General features: G+C 41.1%; 1 protein-coding gene across 3 annotated transcripts in view; it reads right to left on the bottom strand.

Annotated features, from left to right (window-relative positions):
* The window catches only part of LOC146376683 (spermatid perinuclear RNA-binding protein-like), a 95,664-nt gene that overhangs the window by 18,886 nt on the left and 49,316 nt on the right, over positions 1-27,462 (bottom strand). For all 3 annotated transcript variants that reach the window (XM_084946611.1, XM_084946612.1, XM_084946613.1), the window contains exons 5-11: positions 24,411-24,555; positions 15,577-15,698; positions 10,535-10,630; positions 10,223-10,334; positions 6,672-6,769; positions 3,448-3,541; positions 3,183-3,251 (exon numbers count right to left, since the gene is read on the bottom strand). In XM_084946611.1, coding sequence (XP_084802737.1) covers positions 3,183-3,251; positions 3,448-3,541; positions 6,672-6,769; positions 10,223-10,334; positions 10,535-10,630; positions 15,577-15,698; positions 24,411-24,555 — 736 coding nt within the window. The remainder of the gene's footprint in view (positions 1-3,182; positions 3,252-3,447; positions 3,542-6,671; positions 6,770-10,222; positions 10,335-10,534; positions 10,631-15,576; positions 15,699-24,410; positions 24,556-27,462) is intronic.

Genomic DNA, 27,462 nt, shown 5'->3' with positions numbered 1-27,462 from the left:
TTCACCAGCTTCTCTATCAGCTCTGTGGAAATCTGATAACTTCACACAATTTTCTGCTTCGAGGACACATCTCACCTAAAAGCCACTGCTGCCTGAAATCTTCCTTACCCGCTTCATGCTGCTGACTGACGCCGCTCTGAGATGCAGTGAAGGGGACGAGCTGGTTCCTGAAATGGATTCCTAATAAGATCTCATGAAGATATCGGACGTCGCTGCCTGCTGGGTTTTACACATCCAGACTATAATGGATCACATTCAGCAGGGTCAGGCCATTTTCTCTCCTCTGATACAGAGATTGAAGTGAATGTGCCGTGTTATTCTTTGGCCTGACAGGCCGATTTGATCCCTGTCACAACAAAGCATCCCGGTTTCTGAGAAAAGATCAGCGTCGCTGCTCACTTCTTTCAGCTCCAGTGCTTCACTTTTCCACCTTTTACACAAAGACCTCTTTTACAGACAGCTATAGTGCACACATGTCCAACACACACACACACACACACACACACTGAACCATGAGCCTTGTCTCTTAGTCGTCAGTCAATATCCACTTATCTGCTGTGAAGAGTTTTTGTCCAGGGAAGTCAGCCTCTGTGCGACGCGGCAAATGTGACCTGCACAGGATCAATCTTTTGTGCACATTTTTAATATGTCGCCATTTTCTATTAAAGACAAGCCAGAGTTTTTAATATCATCATGGTGGAAAGGAATCCAAATAGCTCTTTAGAGGACACAACCTCCAACAGCCAGTCCCTACAAACACATTAGCGCTGTGTCACTAAACGTTGTGTCTTTTGTTATAGACAAATGCAGGGTTGAGTTGCTTTAAAGCACTTCATCAGCACTTTAATTGCCACTCAGATATGCACAAGTGCACATTGCTGGAAAATTACGTTTGTCAATGGGGTAATTCGACTGTTCATCGAGAGCAGGAGAAATTAACCACCGCCTTAATAACTTTTACAGAGCTGGAAAATCCGCTGCCACAATATTACAGCAAACGCGCTGTTTAAACAAAATCTGAATGAACAAAAATCAGCTTAGTATTAAGAAGAATCATTATTAAAAAGGCAAATTTAAAAGAGAAAGATAAAAATGGGTTTATCCACAAGTAAAAAAAAACAAAAAACTTTCACATTGGTTCATATGTTAACTCATGAATGTTCAGCTGTAATCCAAAAAGTTCCAGGAATGGGCTCATAAAAAGAAAAAGAAAAAGAAAAAAATCTATCTAACTTAAATTTGGCAGGTTCCAATGTGGCGGCTTATTTTTAGATCATTCATTTATGCCCTCTTGTACCTCTGTGACGAGTGCTGGATCAACTCCAGTGGGTCAAAGCAATGATCCTTCAATCAGATTTTCATTTTCTGGAAGTGGACAAAGTCACAGAGAAGCAAAGCTGGCAAGCAGACGCGTGGTGAGTACAAACTGCTGGTGTGGCCAAAAAACTCCAGTGTTTTCAAAGCACTTTGTGTTGGCACGAGATTGCTCGCTGGCAGGTACTAGTTCAGAGGCACCAGTTCAGAGCATTTCCTCAGAGTTTTCTCCATCAGATGGTACGGGACATTACAGCAAAACTCTGCGCTGGCAGTCTCCGAGTGGGAAATGAATTCTTGGTGCAAAGCAAAACAGCAAATGCTTCCAGTCTCGCTCATCGCCTGACGAGCTGCCTTTGTTCTTCCGCTGAAGACTGCTTGGTTGTATCTGGAGACCCAGCTTTGATGACGCTCCTCATAAAATTTGAGTCAGTTTGAAACAGAGTTGATGTTTGCTCTTTGTGTTGGTTTTGATCACAATGATCTAAAAACGAAATCTTCAAAAACTCCAGAAGATGACCGTGAACAAAAGAGCTTAAAAATGTAAGTTAGCTGAGGCTTTTTGGTTATATCACTGCATCCAATGATTATATGGTCTTAAATAAACGCCGAAGCTAGTCTCTAACTTTCATCTCAGTCAAATTATGATCTTATATTCAAACACAATTTGCAGTTAACTATTGTGCATTACTTTTGGAGGGCACTGCATATGGTATCTACAGTTGTATAAATAATTAATATTTGATGAGCAGTTTCCAAGAAGTGCCAGAACCTCACTGTGGCTCTTGGCCAGAATAATATGAAAGAAAGCAAAGACCAAAAAGCAATAGTTATAAGATGCAATAAAAATAACATTAGTAAAATATAAAACAATAATAAATTCATGATAAATCTAACCCAGCTATCCTGCTGCTCCAGAAACCAGAGGCATGCTGAACTTTCACATTACACACATACTTTCACTCACATGTACTCACAGTTCTGCAAGTGTCTGACTGTGGTTTTACTGCAATAATTACACTTATGCATATGTGTTTTTGTCTCTTTTTGTCTTCTATTTAAGCATTTTTTCAGATAAATTATGACCTTCAAGAAAGCCGACTAGTTTAGCAGCTCTGTTCATGTTGTATCATATCTATACAGTCTTCTTTATATTCCTTCTTTGTCTTTTCATAATGATGTAATGAATTACGCTTTCAGTTTTCTTATGCAGAAAGAAGTTTTAGGATCACAGCTCCAACTAGATCTTTATGCCATACTTGGCATGTTTAGAAGGGATGTATCGCCTGAAACTGCACCTGCCCCTGAAAAGCTACCAACTGTTCATCCACACAGAGATCAGGACGAGCGATATAATATTTAAACATGCAAACATCCCTGAAAAGATATCCTTCATGCACTGAAGAATATCTTGTTTTAAGGCTGCAATGTAGAGTTTAGATGTGGAAAATACAACAAAAGCCTGATAAAGTTTATAAAAACCCACCAGCACACCAATGAACCAATTTGTCTAAATGACTATGGGAAGTAGATTGATGTAGGAAACTTTTTTATGTTTGGAAATATCACAAGAGCATAGAGAAACATATGGACTGGGTTAATAAATGAGCCCCTTCAGCCACTTTAAAGTTAAATTACAGCACACAACATAAGGTTTTTAATCAATATTCATTATATCGGAGTCTTGCTCTTTTCTCCTGTGTGACTTCGAGCTTCCAGCAATGAACTCTGTTTAATATAAAGCTACAGCCAGCCACGTGTATCAGCCTGAATCTAAGTGTCTGCTGCACCTCAGAAGTGAGAGGAAGAGGATTTCGATCATCTGAGCAGTGATTCTTCGATATGGGTGAGTTGACGGTCAAAGTCACCTTTCATCCTTTTGATGAAGTCTCTGTCGTCTGACCCGATGTCCTCCCGGAGCCTCTTCTGACAGCCGCCTGCAGAGCGGAAATGAACGAGCACTTAAAACATCACACTGCCCACTCAGACGCACATGCCGTCTAAGCATGCTGTTTTTATTAATGCTGCCAGGACTGTATCTGAACAGAGGGCTCAAAAATGAATTTAAAAAAGGGAAAAACAGGGAAACGAATAAACTTGCAAAACAGAGAGCACAAACAAGTCTGCACGCACCTTCTAACAGCCTCGGTGAGGGCTTGCTGGCTGGCAGAGGATCCATATTCAAGACCTTGTAAAGCTGTCCAAAGGCCAGGAGGCGTAACGCATGCTGAAACACACACAGCCGACAGAATAAGGGCACATCACTGCGGTGGTAAAGCCACAGAAACCCTCCTGCACTCACAGGAGAGCAGGGCCATTTATTCTCAGATCAATGTGCTTTAATTATCGGGGAAACTTGAGCGAGCTGCTCGCCGTTTGTGTAAACCAACTAATTCTGTTGGGAGAAACTTCATGCATTATGGAGACGAGGCACAAACAAAGGAGGAAATGGGAAAAATATATTCCCAGACTTGCACTTCATCAAGAGAGCAAAACAAAGATGAAGATGAGGATGTCCTTATATTTCTCACTGCTGAGCCTACACTTTCTGCCCAGGGGCCAGATTTTGTTATTTTGTGTGGAGCAGCAGCGGTGGTGGTGGTAGTAGTTGTAGTAGTCTTGGTGTGGGTGTAGATGAGGAAGAGTGTTCCCACGGTCATTAGCTGGCTAATTAAGCTGCCAGTTTGTCAAAGCTTCCGCAGCACTGAGGGGCTGCTTATCTGAGGTCAGAAACCGTGCTTCTGTGGACACTCAGCTATTTATAGTGCTGACATGAGCTCAGGGCTCCACCGGCGGAGGCCCAGGACTCGTTTTAAATAACCCTCCATCAATCGGTGTAGCGGGAAGGAGTGTTACATGTCCGATTTACTGGAAAAAATGCTGACTTTCGTACAGTGGGTGGAGGGGAGCATCGAAACACACCATAGTGGGATGTTTCAAGGTCTCACAAGTTGCATGGCTGAGTCTGACTTTTTCTTTCTTGGCACATGAACTGATTTTTCTCAGTGTCTGTGGCTGGTTTTATAGTTGGAAAGCAGGAAGGGAATTTCTCAGAGGGAAAGATGTAAAGCTAACATCCATAAAGAAGAGTGTCTTAGATGGAAAATGGATCTCTAAATTCAGAACATCTGTGGTTTTGCAGCACTGATTCACCTCCAGGGAGGAACGAGTTTGGACGTCACTGATCTCTGAAAATACAGAAATATTCTCAACTTAACTTTAATCTTTCTTTTAGTGATTTAGTGTTTAAAAAAAATAAAAAAATAAAAATTAACTTCTTCTCTCAGACTCGATGAAACTGGAGATTTTCAGCAGCACCAGTTAAAACCTGGACAGCTGTGGCCCACAGGTGAGACATGGAGTCCTTTAATTGAAGCTTTCAAGGTTCATCCCCCAGGAGCAAACAGCATATTATGAATGGGAACTTCTTTACAGCTACGGTCAAAGAGCGAGAGTAATTTGGCTGAGCTAAAGGGGGGGGTAATATAATATTATGGTGTAAGAACAGTTAGGTTCAGAAGTTTTTGGGCAATGACACAATTTTTGTAAATTAATGGACCTCACTGTGTATCATTGTGCAAAAGGGACATAACGGCTCACTAAATCCACAGTTTGTGTCTTCTTTTCCTTCAAAATAAGACATTCCGTTCCTTCAGAAGGCTCGACTGAAGGAATATTATACTAGTAGGTGTTCAAATGTAAAATATGCTCAAAGTCTGTTCTTGCAGAATGTTGTAAGCTTCATCATGCCTTCATCTTATTACACATGAGACATTTTGTCATATTTACTGAGTAATCTCAGATCAATTTCAGATAACCGGTTAACAAGAATGTGGTTACTATGTAGTAGTAACGCCTTTGTCACACAAAGCAAACAGTATTATACAAACACACTGAAACCCACCCGAGGGGAAAAAGTCCTGCACTATGGGGCAGATGGCTAAAATACTAAAAAAATCGGTACCTTTATGTGAATAAAAACAGATATCAGTACGATATCTACTGAGTAATTACTACCATTACTCAACATCCTCTCCTACCTCAGTGATTCCTTCACTGCACTGGTTGTCTTTAAACTTGCTCCATCTCAATCCTGGCAGAACTGAGGCGCTGGTGTTCAGTCCGACAGTTTCTCTGAAAAGGTCAGTCATTACATCGGCCCGCTTGCGAGCAATATCAGATCTTCTGCTAAGACGCCCGGTGTTATTTTTGACCAGCATTTGAACTTTGAATCTCACATCTCAAAGCACCTCCAGTTTCTTTCATCTAAAAAACATCACAAAAATCAAACCTCTACTGTCATCCAGTAATTCTGAACTTTTAGTACACACTTTGATTTTCTCCCGTCTCGATTACTGTGACTCACTTTTCACATGGATCTCTCTGTCTCTCTAGTCCTCCCGAGCTCGTCTTTCAGCTGTTCCAGAAACACTAGTCAGCGCTCACACGTCAGCCCATTCTTGCTTCTCTTCACCGGCTTCAAGTGAAATTCTGCATTTATTTTATTAACAACATAAAAACCTTGTCTTATAAAGCCATGCAGGACCAGGCTCCACACGACATCTCGTAATTATTATTATTATGTAACTGCTCCCCCTCCCTGAGCCTATTTCTCCTGGAGGTTTCTTTCTGTTAAAAGGGAGTTTTTCCTTCCCACTGTTGCCGAGCGCTTGCTCACAGGGGAGTCATCTGATTGTTGGAGTTTTCCCTGTATTACTGTAGGATCTTTACCTTATGATATAAAACATCTTGAGGTGACTGTTGCTGTGCTTTGATGCGATATAAATAAAACGGAACTGAATTAAAAGGTTACCTATGCCTATACCTATACTATATATGCCTATGGTTACCAGAGCCTGAAATGTCCTTTAGCCACGAGCCTTCAACTACAAAGTGATACACAATGAGCAAACCAAAGCCTTAAGATCAATTAAACTGTGAATTAGTGGATTATTCCCCTACAGCAAGAAGGCTCAGATCCTCCAGCTGGCTGGCACCTTTCTGTGAGCAGTTTGCATGTTCTTCTTGTACCTGTGTGGGTTTTCTCTGGATACTCCACCTACCCTTCACAGTCCAAAGACGTGTGGTTAGGTTGGTGATTCTAAATTGCCCATAGGTGTGAATGTGAGTGTGAATGGTGATGTATCTGTGTGTTAGCCCTGTGACAGACAGCCAACCTGTCCAATGTGTACCCTGCCTCTCACTTACCAGCAGCTGAAATGGATGGGGAAAAAATAATGTCAAAAAAAGTGACATACATTCTGAATTTTGTGGGTTGAAGAGCTTAGCATGCACACTGCAGGAAGAGGAAACCGTGATGTCATCATAGTAGGCGGATGGGTAACATGTTCACTGACCTGAGCGCTGTGTGTGATGGCGTCGGCCTGCTGGGCGCTGAGGTCAGACAGGACGTCCGTGGGCTCCCTCTCACAGGGGTCATGAACTCCTGGACCCCCTTTGAAGGAAAAAAAAAAAGGAAAAAAAAGTCAGACATTCGAACTTTATTTCACTCAACAGGTAAACACAAATTATTCTCCTCCTGCTTTAATGCTTTTTATGCCTCACGTAAAGCACTCAGTAAGACCTCAGTGCATGAAAGGTGCTTTACAAACAAGCTCGCCTTACTTTAATGTGCACAGACTGAATAATAACTCATCAGTGACCGAGTGCATTCATGAAACAAACTGCCCTCAATGCTGAAGGAACTTCGGAGCCAAAATTTAAAAGTCCAGTGACATCATCACAAGGACGAACTCGCTCGAGCTGAAGTTTTCCCAGATGAAGCATTCAAACACAGCAGCGAACAGCGGTGGAAAAAATAAACGTGAGAACATATTTCTGTTTGTTGGCGGTAAATAGGAAACATTTCTTCATGTGGACTGCATGAAAATGAAAACAGTCTCCGGGGATAAATGTTCCCATGATTCAGGAAAATACTCCATCACCAATTTTAACTGAATGAAATCATGCTGCTGTGAACCCGCTGGGACTCTGTGCCCCAGTTTGGAAACCGTGAACGCATCACAGTGCACTCCACAGCCTGCCATGAATCTCAGGACCATATGTGTAAAGATATTACATTGCAGAAAAACCACCTATTGACGTCTTGCAGACACGTCACAGCTTACCACGTGACATTAATTCGTCGGCCATTTTGGACACATCAAGTGAGTGAAAAACCTGCTAAACATTATGCAGATGAGAAACTATGGCAACCACGAGTAAACAAACAAGTGTTTCTCTCAGAGGAAGTAAAACACTTTCATGGTGAGCGTCTTGCTCGTTATGTGGAGAAATTGGGCAAAGGAGGAGCTGAGGATGGATGTTTATTTACTCCCTCTGAGTGTGTTTACTCATGTTGTGAAGTGCAACCCTGGCCCTCTTCCCAACTTCACGCCTCACGATTTTCATCATTTTGTTATCAACAACCCCTCAAATTATACTGGATGAGATCTGAAGCCCTATAAAAGTTTGGAGGCTTATCAGTATTCTGTGTCAAGATGAGTAAGAAGCCTCAGTCATGGGACTCTGCCTGGAACTGTAGTCACAGGATCAAGTGGTCACTGCTCAGGTATCCAACTGATGTTTATGAAATTTCTGATATTGACATGGCTCTGCATATTATCCCTAACATTCTCAACAAGTCAGTGTAGATCATTTGTGATTGATGAGAGTGATACTGAGGCAAATTGTTGAGAATATCCATAATTTTCCATCAGTTAGCTTCTGTTCACCGCTATTCCCCACTGTTACTGAACCCTTTTTTGGAGTGGATCTAACGTGGGTAGACGTGAACTTAGCATGTGCTGTGAGAATGTAATCAAACTGTTTATCACAGGAAAAGTAAGAGTTTTAGGACCTTAGCATAACGTTAAAATTAGCTTGCATAAACATAGCTTATAGCATTATGTTTTTTAGCCGGCTCTTGTCAGCTGTCCGGAGACAGGAGGGTCACATGTCGGATCTGCTGACGATGACCAACTTCAGAACCGGACTTCAGTTTAGGACTGAGGCTGGTAGATGGATGGCAGAAACAACTTATAACTGATACTATGACTGATACCGCTGTATCAGAGTTTTTTAGCCCCCCATATTCTTTTATCCAAATCAGCACGAAAGCGATAAAAAAAAAGATTTTCTTTCTTTTCTTGATGAATGAAACAGTGCAGCAGAATATAGGCCAAAAAACATGGCAGCAATAATTTCTATGTAAACAAGGTACGCGTTATTGGATATCGCTAACAGTTATCACATCCAGTATGGCAAACGCCTCTTAAAGTGATTTTCCATGATGTCACATGCAAAACTCAAAGTCCTAAAACCGTCTGAGGAGTTTTGATGCTGTGTTCATCTTTATAGTTTTTTGTCCTCATCCTTTCCTGATGTCTTCTGCTTTTCTTTCTTCATGTCTGTTTCCCGTCTTATTTGGCTGTTTTGTGTTGCTGGTTTTCCTGCCCATCTCTGCGGTAGTTGGCCATTGTATCTAACTGTTATGCTTATCCACTTTCACTGTGTCCTCTTTGGGTTTCTTCTTGACTTTTTTGGGGGACCTTTTACCCAAGTATTGCTTTATTGTATCTTGCTGCTAACCCTTTCCATCACTGGGCCTCACTCACAAACAAATGCACAATGTGAATACAAATCTGTGTCTCTTCAGTTAAACACAGAGAAAACAAAGGCAATTATTTCTTATTTTAGTGGCAAGGAAGACACATTAATGGTGACTGGATTGAGGTTGTAAATGAAAATAAATGCTTGGGGACAGCAATCGATGAAAAACTGTGTCATTCAAACAAGTGTCATTTACAAAGACGCACTGCAGCGATTGAATTCCATGCGGAAGCTGCGACTCTTAGGAAGCAACCCCACACACTTGATCTTTTATATTGTTGTTTTGGAGAGAGTATTCAAACTTTCCACTTTATTGCCTCGTATCTTTATTTCCCTGACGTTAACGAGAACAAATTCAATAAGATTGTAAATATGTCTGGTGAGATTGCAAGTCAACATGTATTGTGACACATCTTTGAGTTGAGTGAAGGAAAAAGGGTGAGTGATCCTCAGTGATGTGCCACGCACTCTCGAGGAAAACAAGTTCCAAGTGTCTTCTATACCTTACAGTATTGTAAAAATCCAGGGCACGGGAGCTGTTTCACTTGGACTATGTGATACATTAATTCTTGGTGAACATCAAATGTTACCTGAAATGGCTTAAACATTTATGACCTTACTGGATACCACTCATGTCTCAGGTAAAATCTCACTTGTGTTTTTTTCTTTTAAATAATTACAGTGAGTTTTTCCTTCCCACTGTCGCCACGTGCTTAGGGCATCACGTCATCTTTGGGGTTTCTTTCTAATATTGTAGGGTCTTAGCATTACAATATAAAGTGCACCAAGGTGACAGTTGACAACTATACAAATGAAATCGAATGCAGCTGAATTGTTTGTATGTAATGTTATGTTATGTTACTTTGAATGAAAATCAGTTTCTGTACACGTTGGCTTCTTAGTTTATTTGCTTTATTTATTATTTATTTATTTATTTATTTATTTTAAGGCTCCGGACTGATTTCTGTTCTGATAGTTTATAGTTTACACCTGTTATCAGGTGTGTAAGCACTGCAGAGTAACAGTGCATGCTCAGGTTTAAATTAATGAACTAAATATAAGCAAAACTGGGATTATATTTTATCCTAAGTCTATATATTACAGATATTTGCCGCAGTTCTTCAACTCATAGTGCATACCTCTCAGTGAATTCTGTATTTGTTGAGTTGCCTCTAAATTTCTCTCAGGTATTCATCAGATTTTATATGACTTCATGAATACTAAGATATTCCTGGATGAGCTGTGGCTTCTGAATTGCAGCAGAGAGAAAAGAGTGAAAGTGTAAATGATTGCTGACCTGGGAGAAGAATCCCTGAGGCGATGCACTCGATGACGCGGCGCAGGGCTTCACCTGGACCCAGCGGCCGGTTACAGGTGGCTATGGCCTTTTCACAGATCAGCTCCAAAGGCTGCAGAGGACGAACAAACACAAAATACTCAGCGAAGGATGAACTAAATCAGTCACAGTCCCGATTCTGTTACTGGGGCAGTTTATTACGCGTCACACATACCAAGCACTTTTAAAGGACAAACTTAAAATAAAGCTTGCAGTTTGCATCTTCCATGTATCTATACCAAACATTATTCTGATTCTGAGGCCGTCACCTACCCAGCCCTTGAGGGGCTGCCACACAGGCAGCCGGTTGCACATGTCTCTGAGGATCCTCAAAACGATGACGCAGGACTTGAGGTCTGTGACTCTGGCCTAGGGAGGGAAAAACGGGCAAAAGTCACCAACAGCACGAGAAGCATTTTAAAGAGGCAAGTGCTTGCAGGCTCAGCAGCGCCAGCTCTAAAAAGTGAAACTTTTAGACTCTGAAAGATGAAAATTGTGCAGCGTTATGAGAGGCATTTTCATGAGTTCTGAAATTTCAATATGCTGGTAATACCTCTCTAAGAGACTGGGTGCGAGATTTAATGTGACAATGTGAAAATATCAGACATATTACATTCAGGGGAGCTCAGCTGTGGAATAAATACTGCAGCAGCTGCCTCTGTCACAACCCTAAATTCAGGCTTAGAGTATCTCGGCTGAATCTGAATTTTTCTATCCTGTCGCCTCATTCCTGCTGACTTTAAGCTTTAAGTTAACTGTGGTTTATTGTGTTTTTCCTTAATTAATGACTGCAATTTCACATGCTGACTTTGTCTTGAGGGAGAGTTTGGGTTGAGAGCACAGCTCTTTATGACTCTGCACACTCCCAAAAATCAAACACCTTATCTGATTAAAATTTGGGCAGCTCCCACCTCAAGACTGCATTCCTCTCATGCATTGCTGGACCACTCCCAGCATGGTTGCCATGTTTAGATTTCTCCTGGTAGTCCAGTTCTGACTTCTTGCACTTGGAACAGAAGCAAGACAAACTTAATCTGGTCACAAATTGTATATATGTTATATAAATATGTACTTTTTACATATTTTTCCTTAATCGTTCAATTGTATGACAAAAACGGATGCATTAGGTGCTTCTTTAGAGAGCCACAAACACCCTACAAGCTCTGCAATCTCTCTATTCTGTCTATTTATGTAACACTGTATGTACCACAGCTAACTGCTGGGCTCTGTGGTACAGACACAAAGCAAAGTGGAACAAGAGAAAAGAGAAAAGGCACAAAAGAAGAAAAAGAAAAATGAAAAACTCCACCAAAATCTTAAAGAAAAAAAAAAAAAAGAAATCCTGACCAGACCAATGAATGGGACATTTCTCCAAAGAAATAAATGAACAGCCAACACTGAGATAACACAAGTGAAGCCGAAATGTAGTTTTCAAAATGTGATTAACTAGAATGCCTGCATAAATATTCATATCGAGAATAATTTCACTTTGGTGGATAGCTGGTTTGTTACAAGTCTGTGTGTGGTTCATTTTCCTTATAATCATCATTCTTAGATGATTAAATTGATAAAATTTGAATTACAGGGAAACTAGAGAGATGAAAAAATAAAAAAATGACACATCGATTTCTTTTTACTTTTCCCTCTACTAAGGCAGACATCTCAGCATCGTTTGCCACCCAGAGCTGCTAAATCCATCTGGATTTAATGAAGTCTGGTAGAGAGGTGGGAATGTGGACAAAGGAAGCTTCTGATGTATTATGGAGTGGATGGAACAGTGCATTTAGACCAAAGCGTTGCCCCGGGCTGCTGTTTTTGGACCACTTAGGAACCCAGAAATTACTCTCCTCCTACACACAGAGTGGAGCAGTCACTAGGGGGAACACCAGTAACGAGAGAGGGACCAAACTGTAGCCAAAGTATGATGAGAACCGCTCTGTCGAACGACCTGAAACTTTGTGCTCTGTGCACACGGTACAAACACAGATCGGATAAAAAGACAAGCACACAGAGAGTGTTATTTGTCACTTTTTCAATACGATAATTCTCCACACAGTCTCTCAGAGTAGAAAAAAAAATGTCTAAACTCAGGACAGATGATTCACTCAACACCTATACATTTAATAAAATAGCAAACCTGTTGCTAAATTCTTTCAAGTTTAAAAGAAACCACTTGAAGAATATAAAGAGAAAAGTAACTGAACTACCCAAAGAAGACGGTGCTTGAGGCTATTACATCTAGACTTTAATAGAAAGCAAATTAAGCCTGAGATTACTGACACTTTAATTTGCACAGGATGGCTTTTCATAATAATCAAGACTGTAATTTCATTCCGGTGATCTCACTGAAACTACGCAGACAGGGCGAATGAGACAGACGTCGCTATTTGTATCTACAGTTAATACAAATCAGGGGAGATCCTCAGGTCATGTCAGCCCTGTCTGAATATGATGAAACAGAATCCGGCTTGTGCTGCTACACCTTCAGGCCGCAGTGCAGCCCTTCACTCTGATAGTACTTGGCAATTAGCTCTCCTTCCCGAGGGAAACTACTGGCCGGTTCACCTGACCTTGACCCTCATCTCTCTCTCCTGCCTCTCAAGTGGAGGAAAAGCTCAGTTCATTCAGGACAGCCGAGCTGAAGCTCATCTGAAACTTGATTTGGTGAAGAACCTCTTCATGACCCCGTCTCCGTCGGAGCTATATCTCAGGCTCCTCAGCTACTCATGCTGATAAAAACTTCACTACTTCTACCGTTTCTTCTATTCCCATGCTGCCTGTTCTTTTTCTAACAAACTCTACAAGCTCATCCTGGAAACATCTATATTCAGCTCCGTTACTCCACAGTTGGACTCACTGGTCAAGTTTCTCACAAAAGGAAGTGCAAAGGAATATGCATCATTATCCAGTGCAGTTTTCTGACATCTGGAGATGAGCTTATTGACTGATCTGCCATTAAATACGGCAAAGAGCACACATAAGATTTATTAGCATAATGCACAAAGTGCAAAACTGTGTTGAAGGAACTGTTCTGTAGGTTATCTACTAACAATTTGCAATCAGTTAATTCAAATAAGGACAAAAGCAATACAACAAAAATAGAGAAACCTGGAAGGTCAAAAACAAGCAGAACCATTGAGGGAGCAAGAAATCTTAAATATTATATCCTCGCTCTAATTTTCTGTCTGTATGGGAGGTTTGACAATTTCAAGTCGAAGGAAAGAATCTAGCTCCACCTGTGGGCATCAGTTATGCTCAGTGACACCTGAAAGACACATTGTAAGATTCATACAATATTGCTGCCTTTTTAATCGAGCCCAAGTTGCTTGTTAGTGTTTTGTATTGAGCCAATGTTCTCACTCTGACTCCACATTAAGTTCCATTGTGTTGTATTAAAATAACAGTTTTATTAAAGACCAGGAACAACCGAGGCTATGCTCCAAATATTCAGGGTTAAGAGCTAGTGGAAAAAACCAAAGCCCCCACAGTTTGAAGCAATCCACCCACATCAATTACATGCTCCTTTGGATAACTACCTGCCATACCTCACAGCAACTACTGCAGCTAAATAAAGCGCACAATAACATTTTTTCCAACTTTAAGTAATGGTGCACTTTGGAGTAAACCGACTGCTACAAACATGACTAAATCACGTATTTAAATACTCTCTTCCTCACATTTTTGCAAATTTTGCATTTAGGCAAATGCAAAAATAACTGCCAATGATTTCAGTCATTAAATGTTGATGCGCGTCTTTAATAGATCAGGAAAGCAGCTTTGGAAAAGGAGTAAAGAACAGAAGACATGATGAATGATGCCTATATCTGCTGTTTAAATGATTAAAAAAGGAGCTTCATTTCAACCTCTCATTAATGTGTTCATTGTGGCTTGATGAGTTTCAGGGAAATGAGATGCACAAGCTTCACTGAGTCATCCCAGAGCTCACATACTTTACACCCCTCTCCAGGAGCAGGTTCTACAAACTGTTCAACAGTTTCTTCCCACAAGCTGACGGCTCCTGAGCACCCCGCTGCCCCCCAACCACCCAGTCGGCCACCTTGGAATGACTATAAATTTAGACCTATTGTGCACATTAGTTCATTTGCATACGGTCTTAAAATTGCATTATCACTATGTAAGAGAAATGAAACAAATATACTTTACTGCTGCTGTGAACAATTTACAATTCCCAGCTCATATTCAGTCTTCTTATGTCCTTTATACACGTGCTTGCATCGTGGTCCAGGAGTAAGTAACAAAGTGAATAGCTTTTCTGAAAGTGTTATTTTCATGTAAATTACTTCAGGTTTTCAGGACCACATTGAAGACAGTTGAAGAAAAACAGTGTATTTGGTAGCATTGGCTCCTAAAACAGACATCCATGCCAACAGACAGGTTCACACGATGAGACGCTCCTGAAATTGGTATTGGTTATGACATCTGTCCCTCTATACTCAGCGATGATGTGCTTCCCCCTTCCGATATGTTTTGTGTTTGTATTCAAAATAATGCATGTTCATCCCAAAATGTCTTATAACGCCGTTCTGTCAGACCACTTGTTTGTCCCACTGCTATATAAAACTTCATGGCAGAAAAATAACAGCTGTGTTTCGGCTGAGTAATAACATCCACAGCGGGCGGTTGGACGGGTAATTGCAGGTGTATCAGACAGCCTGGTTCTTGTCCCATTTGGTCTGCTGTTTTTCTATTTTCTGACTTATTACTTGGTCATGGTTAGGAATAGAACACGCTTTGGGTTGAAATCTGCCACCTGCACAGCAGTCACCTTGCTAGTCTACAAATGACTAGTTACCTTGAAGCGCTAGGGCACAGATGTGGACAAAAAAAACCACCTTAAATGATCCATGCTAGTGGTTTTGAACTGCATAAACTAACAGGACTGTGAACAGACTCCCCCTGAAATTAGCCCTAAAAGAAGTCAGGGGAAGTTCCTGTGTTAGGTGGAAAACTGCCTCAGCTTATACAAGTAGAGAGAACCAAAAACTCTGAACGTAAGGAGCAGGTTGTGTTGTTGTTGCTGCAGCAGTGTTAGTATGAGTGCATCAGTTGAGCAGTAAAAAGCTTCATAATGTCAATGCCGTAACACCTGCGTGCTAATGATAGACTTCATTACTTTGTGTCATTTATTATGGTGATAAAAAGAAAATCTAGGTGCCATTACATTTCCTTCAAAACCAAGTTGCTGTCACACATTAAAGCCAAGCAAATGTAATTTTAGGCACACGGCTGAATGCTCAGGTTGCCAGAATATAAAGACAGTGTAGAGAAATCTGTCACAGCCCAGCTGTGCTCACCTGGAACCATTTGGCGTGTCGGAGTGAAGCCAGTGCCGCCTGGCACTTCTGCCTGTCCAGGACGTCCTCCTCTTCCTCCTCCTCCTCCTGTCTCCGTTTGTCAGCGTCCTGCTCGCCCTCCTCTGGAGAGAGGGACAGGATGAGACAAGACAGACTGAGCGTGAGCACGCTGACCTCTCACACTCACACACAGACACACAGGCAGCAGGGTCGGACAGCTAATTATTAGGCAAACCCACTGATCTGACCGAATGAGCTAAGAGGAGGGGAAATTTGAGAAATTGTGTGATTTTTCTGGGAGAGGGAGGATTCTCATGCACAAGGCAGGATCTTTCATGACACTGACAGGAGGAACCGGAGTAGACGTGAGCGCATGCGTCTTGCTGCCCGGCCGAAGTCTCACTCTAGATGCAGATCAGTGGCTGAAGGCAATGGAACACGCCAGATTAGTGTGTTATCGATTACAGCGCAGGACGAAAATGAGAGCATGGCAATGAGTCAGGACCAAAAGCCAGATTAGAGATTAAAAATAACACTTTAGAACAAGGACACATTGGATGGATCGAGAAAAACTGGCTCAAGGGGGTCTGAGTTTGGGTGACAGGCAGAGTTGATGCAAAGAGACATTAGCTATTCCACTTGAAGAGGGGGAAAAAAGTCATCCTGCTCAAAAGGCTATGCAGTTTTCTGGGGCGCCATGCTAGTATTTTCACTCTTGCGGGGTCGGTCAGATGTTTATGTTTGACTGAAACAGTCTCTCCACACCGGGTTCCTGTGGGGAGCACTCCTGCCATGACTGGAGGCCAAGCCATGGGAGAACGACAGCAGAAGAAGAGTGACAGCAGATGACAACATAAACATCTGAGAGTGAGAACGCCACCCTGGAAAGAAAGTGAAGGCTGTTTGTTCTCAGGAGCAGCTAAGGGGTGCCCACTGTGGGACAGTCAAGCAGACGAACAAAAGGGGGAACAGACCGCAGACCACACTGCAGAGCTCGGTGAAGGCCCGCAGGTTATCTCGTATCAAATAAATCTAAGATAATGAGTTACCTGCAAGCTGAGACATTGTTGCAAATATCAGATCTTGATTGATGTACCATCTCACTCGAATCAGTGTCATTATGGTTCAAAGCACTCTTCCAATGAGCAACAGCCAGCAGAGATTAAATTGGGACTAAAGCTGACAGGAGTGCTGACGCAGAGCATTAAAAGGCTCTTGCTCATAGAGAGGAAACAGCAGTGTAGCCTCTAAATCCACAAGTATTCAAATTCCAATTTATCCATGTGGCACCGCAGCAGTAAAGCGAGCCGAGGAGCGATGCATGTGGTCTGGCAGTCTGTTGCTGTAGAGACCGTAGTGAAAGCTGAACAGGATGGAAGAGGTGGAAGACAAACGAAGGAGCTGATGAGAGAGACGGGGGATTTCTCCCATGTCACTCCTCCTCCAAGACCAAGACTGAGTGAGGACCTTCATGTTCTGCCCCCGGGACTTCTGGCTTCTATTTACCACTTTGGCAGCAAGTGTGCAGCTAATGGCGTGATTTGTTTTAATCGTGCATGTGTGGGCGCACTCTTTACGTTCTGCTTGCTTGATGCATCTGGAGACCTCGGAAACAAATGAAAATGAAGTGAACCCCGACAACAAGCCATTAAGAGGCTCTTAGTTTGTGGCTATAAACTAAAGACGGAGTACAAAGTAGACAATTGGATACCAGGGTCACGCAAACGATGTTCCATATAGATAAACAGACAACAAAGCAGAGCATGATGGATACAAACACTTTACACACTACACGACAGGCTGAGTGGAATCTATGGAGTCTCAAGTGTGCCATGCTAATTACAGGTGCTTATTTTTTTCAATAATTAATTATTTAACTTAATGTAAAATCTTAAAAGTATTACAAACACGTCAGACCTTTACTACATTTACTGCATTCCTCTGCTCTTAAACGTGCCAGGCTAATGATCGTTTTTCTTTGTAAGTTGGAATCAATCATTCAGTTTTATGTAAAGTCTAAAACTAAATCATTAGGGACCTACCTAACCTTTACTGCATGACATCTTCTTCATTATAGTGAAATCTATGGAGTCTTTGGAGCCAATTAAATCCTTAGATTTTGAAATACACCTCGTTATCATTACTATTCTAATTATTTTGGCAGCAGAGTGGTTCAGTAGTTAGCAATGTGACCTGACAGCAAGCATGTACTGGGCTCAGATCCACTGGCTGGACTCCGCATGTTCTTCGAGTACCAGTGTGGGTTCCTTCGGCTTCTTCCCACAGTCAAAAAGCAGGCAACTGGTGATTCTCGGTTGTTATTAGGAACCCTAATAATACCCCCCCCCCCCCCCAAAAAAAACAAAACAAAACAAAACAAAAACAAACTGTAATGACATTTTTCTCAACTTAAGGCTCTATTCAACCATTTAGAGGTTTTATGTTTTGTTGTTTTAAAAGGTGCTTTTAACTGTGAAAAAACAAAAAAACAATCAGATTTATTAAGACGGCTTGTTTGTTTTGCTGTTTTGAAGTTATAAATTTCAAAATTCAAAATTGTAGAAACAGATGTCATGTGCTACTTTTACTACAAGTACTATTTATTAGATTGACTTAAAACATTTTATTCAATAAAGACAATATGCAGGCAGCTGTGAATTGCCTGATGCAATACTAAATACAAAAATAACTACTGATGTCATCCCATCAATTATTTTAATTATTTCTTTCTTTATATTTTTTGTCTAACAACACAAAACCAAAAACGTTTGGACAACTAGCAATTATCTGATCCGAGAAGCTGAAAAAAGTGAGTGTTTGTATTTTCAAAATCTCTGACTGACACAAAATTGCCAAATATCAATTTTGTGTTGTTTAATCAACTAAACAGTTCATTCTTATCTAACACGTGTAGCTTTGTCTCTGCTCTTTGCTTTGTCTGTAAGTCAGTTTGATACAAACTGCAGGGATTAAAGCATCATTCATCATCAACACTGAACTTCTTTTTAATCCTGTGTACTGAATATAAACCTAAACCAATGATAAATTTCGGTAATTAACCAGAGTTAAATTTTAAAATTAAGACCTACAAGAAGCTGCTAGAGGCATTAGCTTGTCTCATGGTTTGGCATTTGTTTTAAATATTCTGATTAGCTTTCATTTAAAGATGACTGCCTGTAATTGAGTTCACAGGACTGCTGAGCGCCACCTACAAATTAAATTACATCTAAATGACAGCAACAACGAGATTTAGATGGACCAGCTGGCCAGTCATTAAAAAGTGAATTATTCTGGCAACAAACTCAAAGCTCCACTACAGCAGAGGGCTAAAAACACACGTAGATTTAATCATGAAGGAAAAATAAGGAGTATGTGTGTGAAACAGTGAGCGGTGAAAATCATTTCCCAGAGGCAGGCCATGAAGGAACCATCAGTCAGAGGTCAACACCACATACAAATAAGGACAACCCCCACTAAATTCTCCCCGACATCATTAGCTTAGGGGAATTTCGATTAGTGACCAGGACATCAGAGTAATTCAATTAACACAATTTTTCCAACATGAAATTATGGGATGTCACTCTGAGCCAATAACAACTGATCAACAGACAGAGGTCAGCCCCAGTAATTAAAGCAAAGGCAGCACAGGTGTGGATGTGGGCTGCTGGGTAATGTAGTCATTTTGTCCTTTTGGTGTGTGTGCTCTATCAGTAGACATGGACCAGAATTTCATGGTGACCCAGTGAGAAGTCCAGTTAACAGAGGAAGGGGTGGGAGAAGAAGGAGGGGGGTAGAGGAGCATGTCTGAGGCAGAGAGTGAGAGTGGGTTGGTTTGGTTTGGTTGTTGGGGAAGCCCCTTGTACCCGGGGTTTCCTGCTGTTGGGTGTGGGGGATGCCTCGTCAGCAGCGGGGCCGCAGAGATGTGCCAATCCACGCAGCGAGGCGACCTGCGGAGCTATGGCAACAAAACCAAGAGTCAGTGAGCAGCGGCCAGCTACAGGAGGCACACGATAAAAACCAGGGAACCACTTAGACTGTCAGGGGTCAGTCACCAGAAAAAAGACCCTCAGAGACCCTGCAAGGTAGCACAGATAGGGTTGAGTTTGGCTGGCATTTTATTACTGATAAAAACCTATTTTAACATGTGTAAAAAACAAAAACCCAGAAACAGCTGAAGTTAGAACTAAACTTGATTTTGATTTGATATCACCTTTACTTGGCAAAGAAAGAAGAGACACCCCATTGGTAACCTCATTATTTAAAAAGAGAGAATGAAATAAACAGTATGTGTCAAACATGTGTCCTGGGGCCATTCTCAGCCTGCCAAAGGGTTCTATTCAACCCACCAGATGGCTTTTTCAAAGCCTGAAAAATGCAGTTAAGTAATTAATTGCTCAGATTTTTCAATAAAATGCACTGGTACACATCAATGGAGATGTATGGAGTGTTAAAGTAGACAATCTGTTTCAATCAAAGAATTTAAAAACCCTACTGTTTATTAATCAAACCTCTACAAGTGTAGGTTTAGCAATTTTGCATTGTTATCTGTTTAACTTTTTTAAACAAGTGACGCTTTCAGTAGTTTCACGACCTTCATATCAAATCAATTATTCATTTGTATTATGATCCATGTTCTACTGCTTATCAGGACTTGACTGTGACACTTAAGCATTCACAAACCCCGCCCTGGAAAGCGTCAGGGTTGGACATGTCTGAAACATCTCACCTCACCACACGTTCTCAACTTTTCTAGGCAACAACCATGAGCGCTGCATGTACGAATACAAATGCCCTGCACAGCTCATGTTTAACCTACCAGCTCTCTATTTTAAAGTCTGTGTAAGTTCAGTTTGTGCTGAAAAATGCTGCTAATATTTCAGTGAATTCACAGCTAGAAAGTGGGTGTCATGTCCTGCCAACTGTGTAAACTCTCCAGACCTGATTCTCCTGAAACTGTCTGTGTGGAAACAGCCTTAATCAGATGTAATTTCAGGTTTGCAAAGTATTTGGAAACGTTAAACTCTATGGCCGTCCTAAATACCATTTTTATGCTTTGGATCCATCCATCTATTTCAACCATCCATCTATATTTTCTGCCTCTTATTGGCATCCAGATCACAAGCCCAGAGGCTCAGACTTTTCTCTCTCTCCGACTCCACCAGCTCTTCTTGAGGGTGGAGGTTAGATCTACATATAGTTAGATATACCCAAATCTCTACTCTGAGCTCTTTGTCCTCTCTCTAAAGCTGAGATTAGACCACCTTCAGCAGCTGGTATTTGTAAACATCATCTTTCAGTAACTAACCACAGCTTGATGCCACAGGTGAAGTAAGAACCAATGTTCTACAATAAATGTGGTCAAATTTAAAAGGAGTTACACAGTTAGTGAATGCTTATTAACCTGCACAATGTAACACAAAATTTAAATCTCATGTTATATTGCAGACATTTAAACACTTATGCATGCATTTCTGTCTACAGACAAAACTCATTTCTGGCATGCTTGTCACAGAACTTCATGAACTTGTTAAGTCTAAACTGACGCAGGGCTGATGATGCAAGAAGAGTCAAAAATGTGCCTCCACATTACAGTTTCCACTTTCTGAAACTAAATAAAACTAGATAAAATTGCATGTCTGCTGGGCACAGATACAAAGCTGCTCAGAGCCAGCTCATCACAAAATTAACTAGTCAATATCTATAGTCTGCAAAGTAACATCTGAAACAAATGACATTAAATAGAGCCATTTGGCCACAATCACCAAACGTACATTTGGAAAAAAGGAGTCAGTGCTTGATGGAAAGAATCAACTGCTGACTTTTTAGCACTGGGGTGGAAATATTCTGCTTTGGGTTTGTGTAACAGCTAGTGGCACAGAAACATTACAATGATGGAGGGAAGGATGGATTGCGCTAAATTTCAATTGCATTGATGTCCTGCAGTCAGTCAAGAAAATGAAACTGAAAAGATTACTTCAGCAACAGCAGAAAAAGCCAAAGAAGACATCAAAAGCCACTTTTAGCTACTATAAGAAACATAAGCTGGAGCGTTCAGAATTTCCCCTCAGCCATTTGAGCTGAACATCTGCAGTGAGAACTTAAAGTAATCTGGAGAAAGAGTGTTTAAAAGTGAGAACAGAATAAAAAGACTATTACCTGACTATAAAAAGCATTTGCAAACTGCCATAGAGGGACTGCTGAGTACTAACTTGGTAGGATACCCAAATCTTTGCAATTTTCACAATTGCTGTTTATTTTTCTGCAGAGGAAACTTCCTCCTGGGTGGTCCAACTTTATACATGCATCCTCCTCACATTCGAATAAAATGAGTAATTCTTACTTAAAATGTGTAATTTTTCTCCCATTTTTTTAAGATCTACTTGTTCCAAATTCTATTGGTTGGATCCAAATTTTACTCTGCATGTAGCAAAAACAAATAAAACCAATAATCCTGCTGGTCGCTTAACAATCAACAGCTTCAATCCTTAGATTCATTCAATAAACTGGCAAAGCACTCTTTGAATGTGTACAGATGCCAGGGAGGAGGTGCAGGAGTCCTCTGTTTTCACTGATGTACTTCCAAGTGAAGACTGAAAACTTTTCACATCACATGGCATTGTGACAGCCTTCTCACAGTCTTGGAGGTGGGTACAAGCTGCAGCCTCTGCACCTGACAAATGAAGCCAACGATCAAGTCACAAAGACTACATTTCCTCTAATGGCCAATTGAAGCTGCCTCCAAAAGTTATCCAAAGACTACCAGTTTAAATGGCCAGCAAAGTCAGAATTTAGTAACCTTTGGTCTTCTAAGGAGCTCAAAAAGAAAGCAACTGGACTTTAAGTTTCATGAAGACATTTCACTTCTCACCCAAGAGGCTCTCAGGGTGTAGTTTCCCACTCCATAACAGCTGGTTTTATACCACATCTGTCTGGATTTCATGTCATTCAGCTGTCTATGAAGACATTTTGGAACAACCTGTTTAAGAAGCCTGTACTTCAGTTGTGGTTACTGGAAGTTACATTATTAGCTTGCTATATGACAATAATTAGCAAGTACATGCGTTGTAAAAAGACTGAAATTGCGGCCAAAACACTGACTGTAGTAATGCTGATGGAGTAATGTCACTGTTTCTTTTATTTACTGTAGCTTTTATCTGTGGGTGAGAACTGGGCCATCCAGCCTCATATCTACTCACCCTCCCCGATATAAACCTACTTTTGTGTCCGCACTTTTCACAAACCCACCCATCACTTACAGTAACACATCCACTGACTACTTGAATTAATGAAACTACTGCCTTGCACACACCATTGTTGTCCTGTGTTGGTTTAAATGCATTTTGTTTCTCTTTTCGTTGAGCCTCTTGCTTGGATTCCTACTTGTCACAGCTCTGAAAGAGTAACTGGGAGACTCCAAACGCTGACTCCCAGATTATGCAATGAGCTGACTGACAGCAGACGGCCCAGTGCACAAAAACACTCAGAGTGATGCATTGGTGCTGCAGAGTGCTGTCTTTTTATGTAACAAACAAGCTTCAGCTGAGTTCCGACACCAGCTCACAGTGTTGCAGGTTACCTTTTTGGACTTGACGGTTTGGATTTCAGCTGTTTAAACCAACCTTGGGGACAGGCTAAAAGATGTTCTTTATGTATTCAGTAGATTAACAGTGCTATATCTAAATATCCAACTATGTGAAAACATGCTAGGTTAACCAGAGACACACCTGCTAAAAAGAATCCTAATATCTCAGGATAATATCTCGTTAAATAGAAATTATTAAACCAAGCATGAAAAAAAAAAGAAGAGGTGTTTAAATGAAGTGTTTCTTCAGGGAGCTACTCTGTGGTTCACCTGAGTCTATTTAGAATATTTCATTTAAATTCTGCTGAAGTGTATGAAAACAGTATACTATGTCAGTGTGTTTCATTTCACACTGAAATGAAACAAAAGAAACTGTGTCCTTGTGAGTCCTGACAGGATGCTGAAGCTGAAGAAAAACTGTTTTCCCTTCCTTGTTGCCCTGAGCTCGCTGTGCTCTGCCTCTCTCCTGTTTGGCACAATCCATTTTTTTTTTTTTTTTACCTTTTTTGTGAAGGCTCAATCTTTCCCACTGTGAGTGAGAACCACTAAGGGACTCGTGCTTCTGTAATGGCAGCTCTTCAGTCCCAGCTCGCCTATCATTCATTTTTAATTTCCTTCCCATCTGTGGGCCGAGAACAAACAATGAAACCGCTGATGGCAAACGCCGGCGGCTCTTGAGCACGTTTCCCATCAAATTTGGTCACCTGAAATGAGATTTTTTTTTTTTTTTTTTTCCCCCACAGCTGGTTACACGAGATGAAATATCTGTTTGGTGACACATATTGGTTCACTTGTACAGCCAGAGTTGTTTAAAATATATCTATTCTGTTTAAAAGAAGGCTGACTCTTTTCTTATCAGAGTTGCAGGAATGCAGGATGATACAAAAGGACACCAAAGACGGAAATATCTTTTTTCGTCAATCCAAGCCAAACATTCTCAGTGGAAATCATCTCTCCTTGGCTATTTCCACAACACTTGACCCAGATCCATATCATCCCTTCTCCTTTTTTCTCCCCGTTTGCCTCTCAGCTTTCAGACCTCTTGCTGTATCATCCTCCAGTTTTCCCCAGACTGTCTTTTAGTTTAAGCTCAGGTTTACCTTCACATCCCTCCCCTCTTCCTTCCCTTTCAGCCTTCTGTAGTCATAAAAAGGTCAGATAAAAACAGGTGAGGCATCCTGCCGAAACAGGAGGCACAGATGAAGGTGGGTGGAGGGAGGGGGTGGAAAGGGAATGGAGGAGGAGTCAATACCTTCTTCCGTGGCGCTCTGCTCGTCCCTCATGGCTAAGGAGGAGAGGGTGATCTTCAGCGTGAGATGGGGGTCTTTGGTGGTGCAGACCTGGATGGCCGCCTCGGGCACGCACGACCGCACCTCGTATTTGTCGTCGGTCATTGTCTGCAAAGCAAAACTGCACGATTAAAAATCGAATCACAGTTGTAGCACTGACTCCTGCTGTTTGTAACAAGGCATCACTGCTCTACCTATTTGGAGACTGTTTTACCTCAAGCTCAGGGAACTAATGGTCAGATTTTATTGTTCAATTAAGAAAATAAGATGTAAAATATGAACGGACATACTTATTTTTTACAGAGCTATTCGTATTTTCTCTTGTTTTATGAGAAGTCTCAGCCATGTGAAGAAACTCAAAGCAGCAGCCACATGGTGGGTTTTAAAAAGCACTGAATTTGATGAAGTTGCTCATACATTTATGTTATTCCTAATCTGTTGAATGCAACAGCTCATTACCATTTTTGGAAAATCTCCGGTTGGGTTGGTGTTTTTTTCCCCCAGTCCTTCATGTCACACAGCTGTCTCAAGATCCCAGAGTTTTTCCTCCCAGGAGCTTTCGGCTTTCTGTTTTTCAGCTTGTAGTCTGAGCTCAATTACTGCTTGAGCAGGCTTTGGTCATTTGCAGTTAAAAAGTATCAGTGGACAAGAAAAGAGGTGATGCTCTATACTTTTGCTTTAATTTGATTTTGAAATCATCAGCTTTCTTTTTTCATTGGCTTCCTAAAAGAATCTCCGGCATGTTTTGTGATTTTTTTCAAGTAATTTCCTCTATTATGTTACACTTCCTGGTCTATTTACACTGTCAGTTTGTGATTATCTTCTCTGCCCTTGTTAGTACCAGCTCTGTATAATTTGCCTACCTGTGTTCAATCAGTCACCTCAGTATATATAACTCACGGCTTTCACCTTCCACTCGCCAGATGGTCTTGTTTTTTGGCTCAGGCTTTCTAGCTGGTTTCTGTTGTTCCTCTTGTTTTTCATTTTCCCTCGTGTATGACCTTTTGTTCCATTTCATGGAATATTTGTCTTGCTGTTTGTTTTCCTGTGTATGACCCCTGCCTCCTTTACATTAAAGATTTAGAGTTTGACTTTTTCCCTACTCCTAGTTGGACGTGACAAGACATTGGCTGTATTTTTATTCTAATGGAGTCCATTATTTACAAAGTAAGCATCACATTTTATTCAGAAGCAAATGTTTGAGACAATAGACATTTTGAATGAACAGTCTATTTCCTGGTAGGAATTTGAACATTTTCATGAAATGTTGGGTTTACAGTGCTTACAAGCAAGAAAAATATGTATGAATTATGAGCGAATTAAAAAAAATTGCTGTGTTAAAAAGAGAAACTCAGAGCGCCCCATCGGTGGGTGTCACATGACCTCTGTCGTATTGGTGGGATTAGTGTTTTTGTTAAGGCCCCAGGTCACTCCACTCCTCCCTGCTTGTGTAATTTAACTGTTTTTTATTCTGATTAGTCTGTGCAGACCTGTTCATTTTCTATGTCTTCCTCAGCTCCTGGCTCCTCCTGTGTCCTGCCTTTGATTGGTCCAGCGAGTGGTCTGCCCCATTCCTCTTTGTTGTTTGGTACTTGATTAAAATTACTTAATTCCTTTACAAAAATAGCAGGCATCAATAGAAAGGTTTGCGTGCTGTGGGTTTTCTCCCAGCGAGGTTTCAGTTTCAGTAAGCTGCTCATGTTTCTCTCTGAGGCAGAAAGCTGGGTGAGGTACTAACTGTTACTAATTTTTCTACAAACACCAAGCTGTCAGATATCAGTCAGGTCAGTGACCTAAGGATTTAATTTTTTTCCTCTGGTAGCTTTTACACTTTTATTACAAGTCTCTGTGTCTTTGTGTTGTGTTGCAGCCAATCACATTGCACTCCTGAGTCTTTCCTTTATTGTGTGTGTTTGCTTTTATCTGTGGACTGTGAAACCTGCTCGGACTAGCTCACGAAACCTTCTGCCATCTGGTTAACGAATATTGCTCTCCCTTCACGTAGCAAAGTGGGGTTGTAACAGCTGTGAACATATATATCAGGAATTTACCTGTACATGAGTCATTATATTAAGTCAAGTCAAGTTTATTTATAAAGCACATTTAAAAACAACCAAGGCTGACCAAAGTGCTGTACAATAAAATACAAATATAAAATACAATAAAACACAAGTACATAAAACACCTCACTGATAAAAACTAAATAATCCTGCTGACCTTATTATTGAACAGTCTCTGCTCATTTGCAACCATTCCTTTATTTAAATAACAGATTATCTTTTTATAATTTATGGAAATGCATGAGAAAGATGACCTTTAGGCACTGAAAGAAATAATGGCAAAACACATCTCAACAATGAAACACTAAGCAGGCCCATCAAAGCGGCAAAAGGCACAAACAGTTGTGTTTACATGCAGCTTTTCATCTCGAGTTTACACGCCTGTTATTGCCAGCCGGTTCCCAGCATGCCAGACTATCCTCTTTTCTTTTATTCCACCCTTAAGTTGCTGCTACCTTCAGTGGCATGTTTTCAAGTGCTTTCTCTCTATCGCGTCTCTCTGAGAAATGACCCCATCAATCACCCCACTGCCTGCCAATCTCTCCCAGTTTGGCCCAGGAAATGAGAGCTTCAAATGGTTTCCTCCCTTGATGATAAAGCACGCACGGCAGCTTTGGCAGGTAATTAACTGAGATGAGGGGAAGAGGAAGAAATTTAGGCTCTGTGGATGACATTGCTGCTTTGTTAGCGACTGCAGTTGCTTGGGGAAACACTGCGTAGGGAGGCAATCTTCTGATGAAATTATTTGTACGACTCAGGAGCACAGAGCTCAGAGCTGGGATGCTTAAACTCGCTGAGCTCTCAGAGTGTCGGGATGCATCATATTCAAGTGAAATGAGCAAAAGCAGGGAAAGTCCCAGTGGTCAGAGGTGCAGGGGTGAGTTTACACTATAGAGTCTGGGCTTTGGACGTCTAAAGGAACCAGAATGGCAGACATAAATCAAGTATGATCTCA

Source organism: Perissodus microlepis, chromosome 12, assembly GCF_051167445.1.
Source record: "Perissodus microlepis isolate ML-2025 ecotype Zambia chromosome 12, ASM5116744v1, whole genome shotgun sequence".
Lineage (NCBI taxonomy): Eukaryota > Metazoa > Chordata > Actinopteri > Cichliformes > Cichlidae > Perissodus > Perissodus microlepis.
The sequence above is the reverse complement of the archived record's forward strand: the minus strand, read 5'-3'. Positions and strand labels throughout refer to the sequence as shown.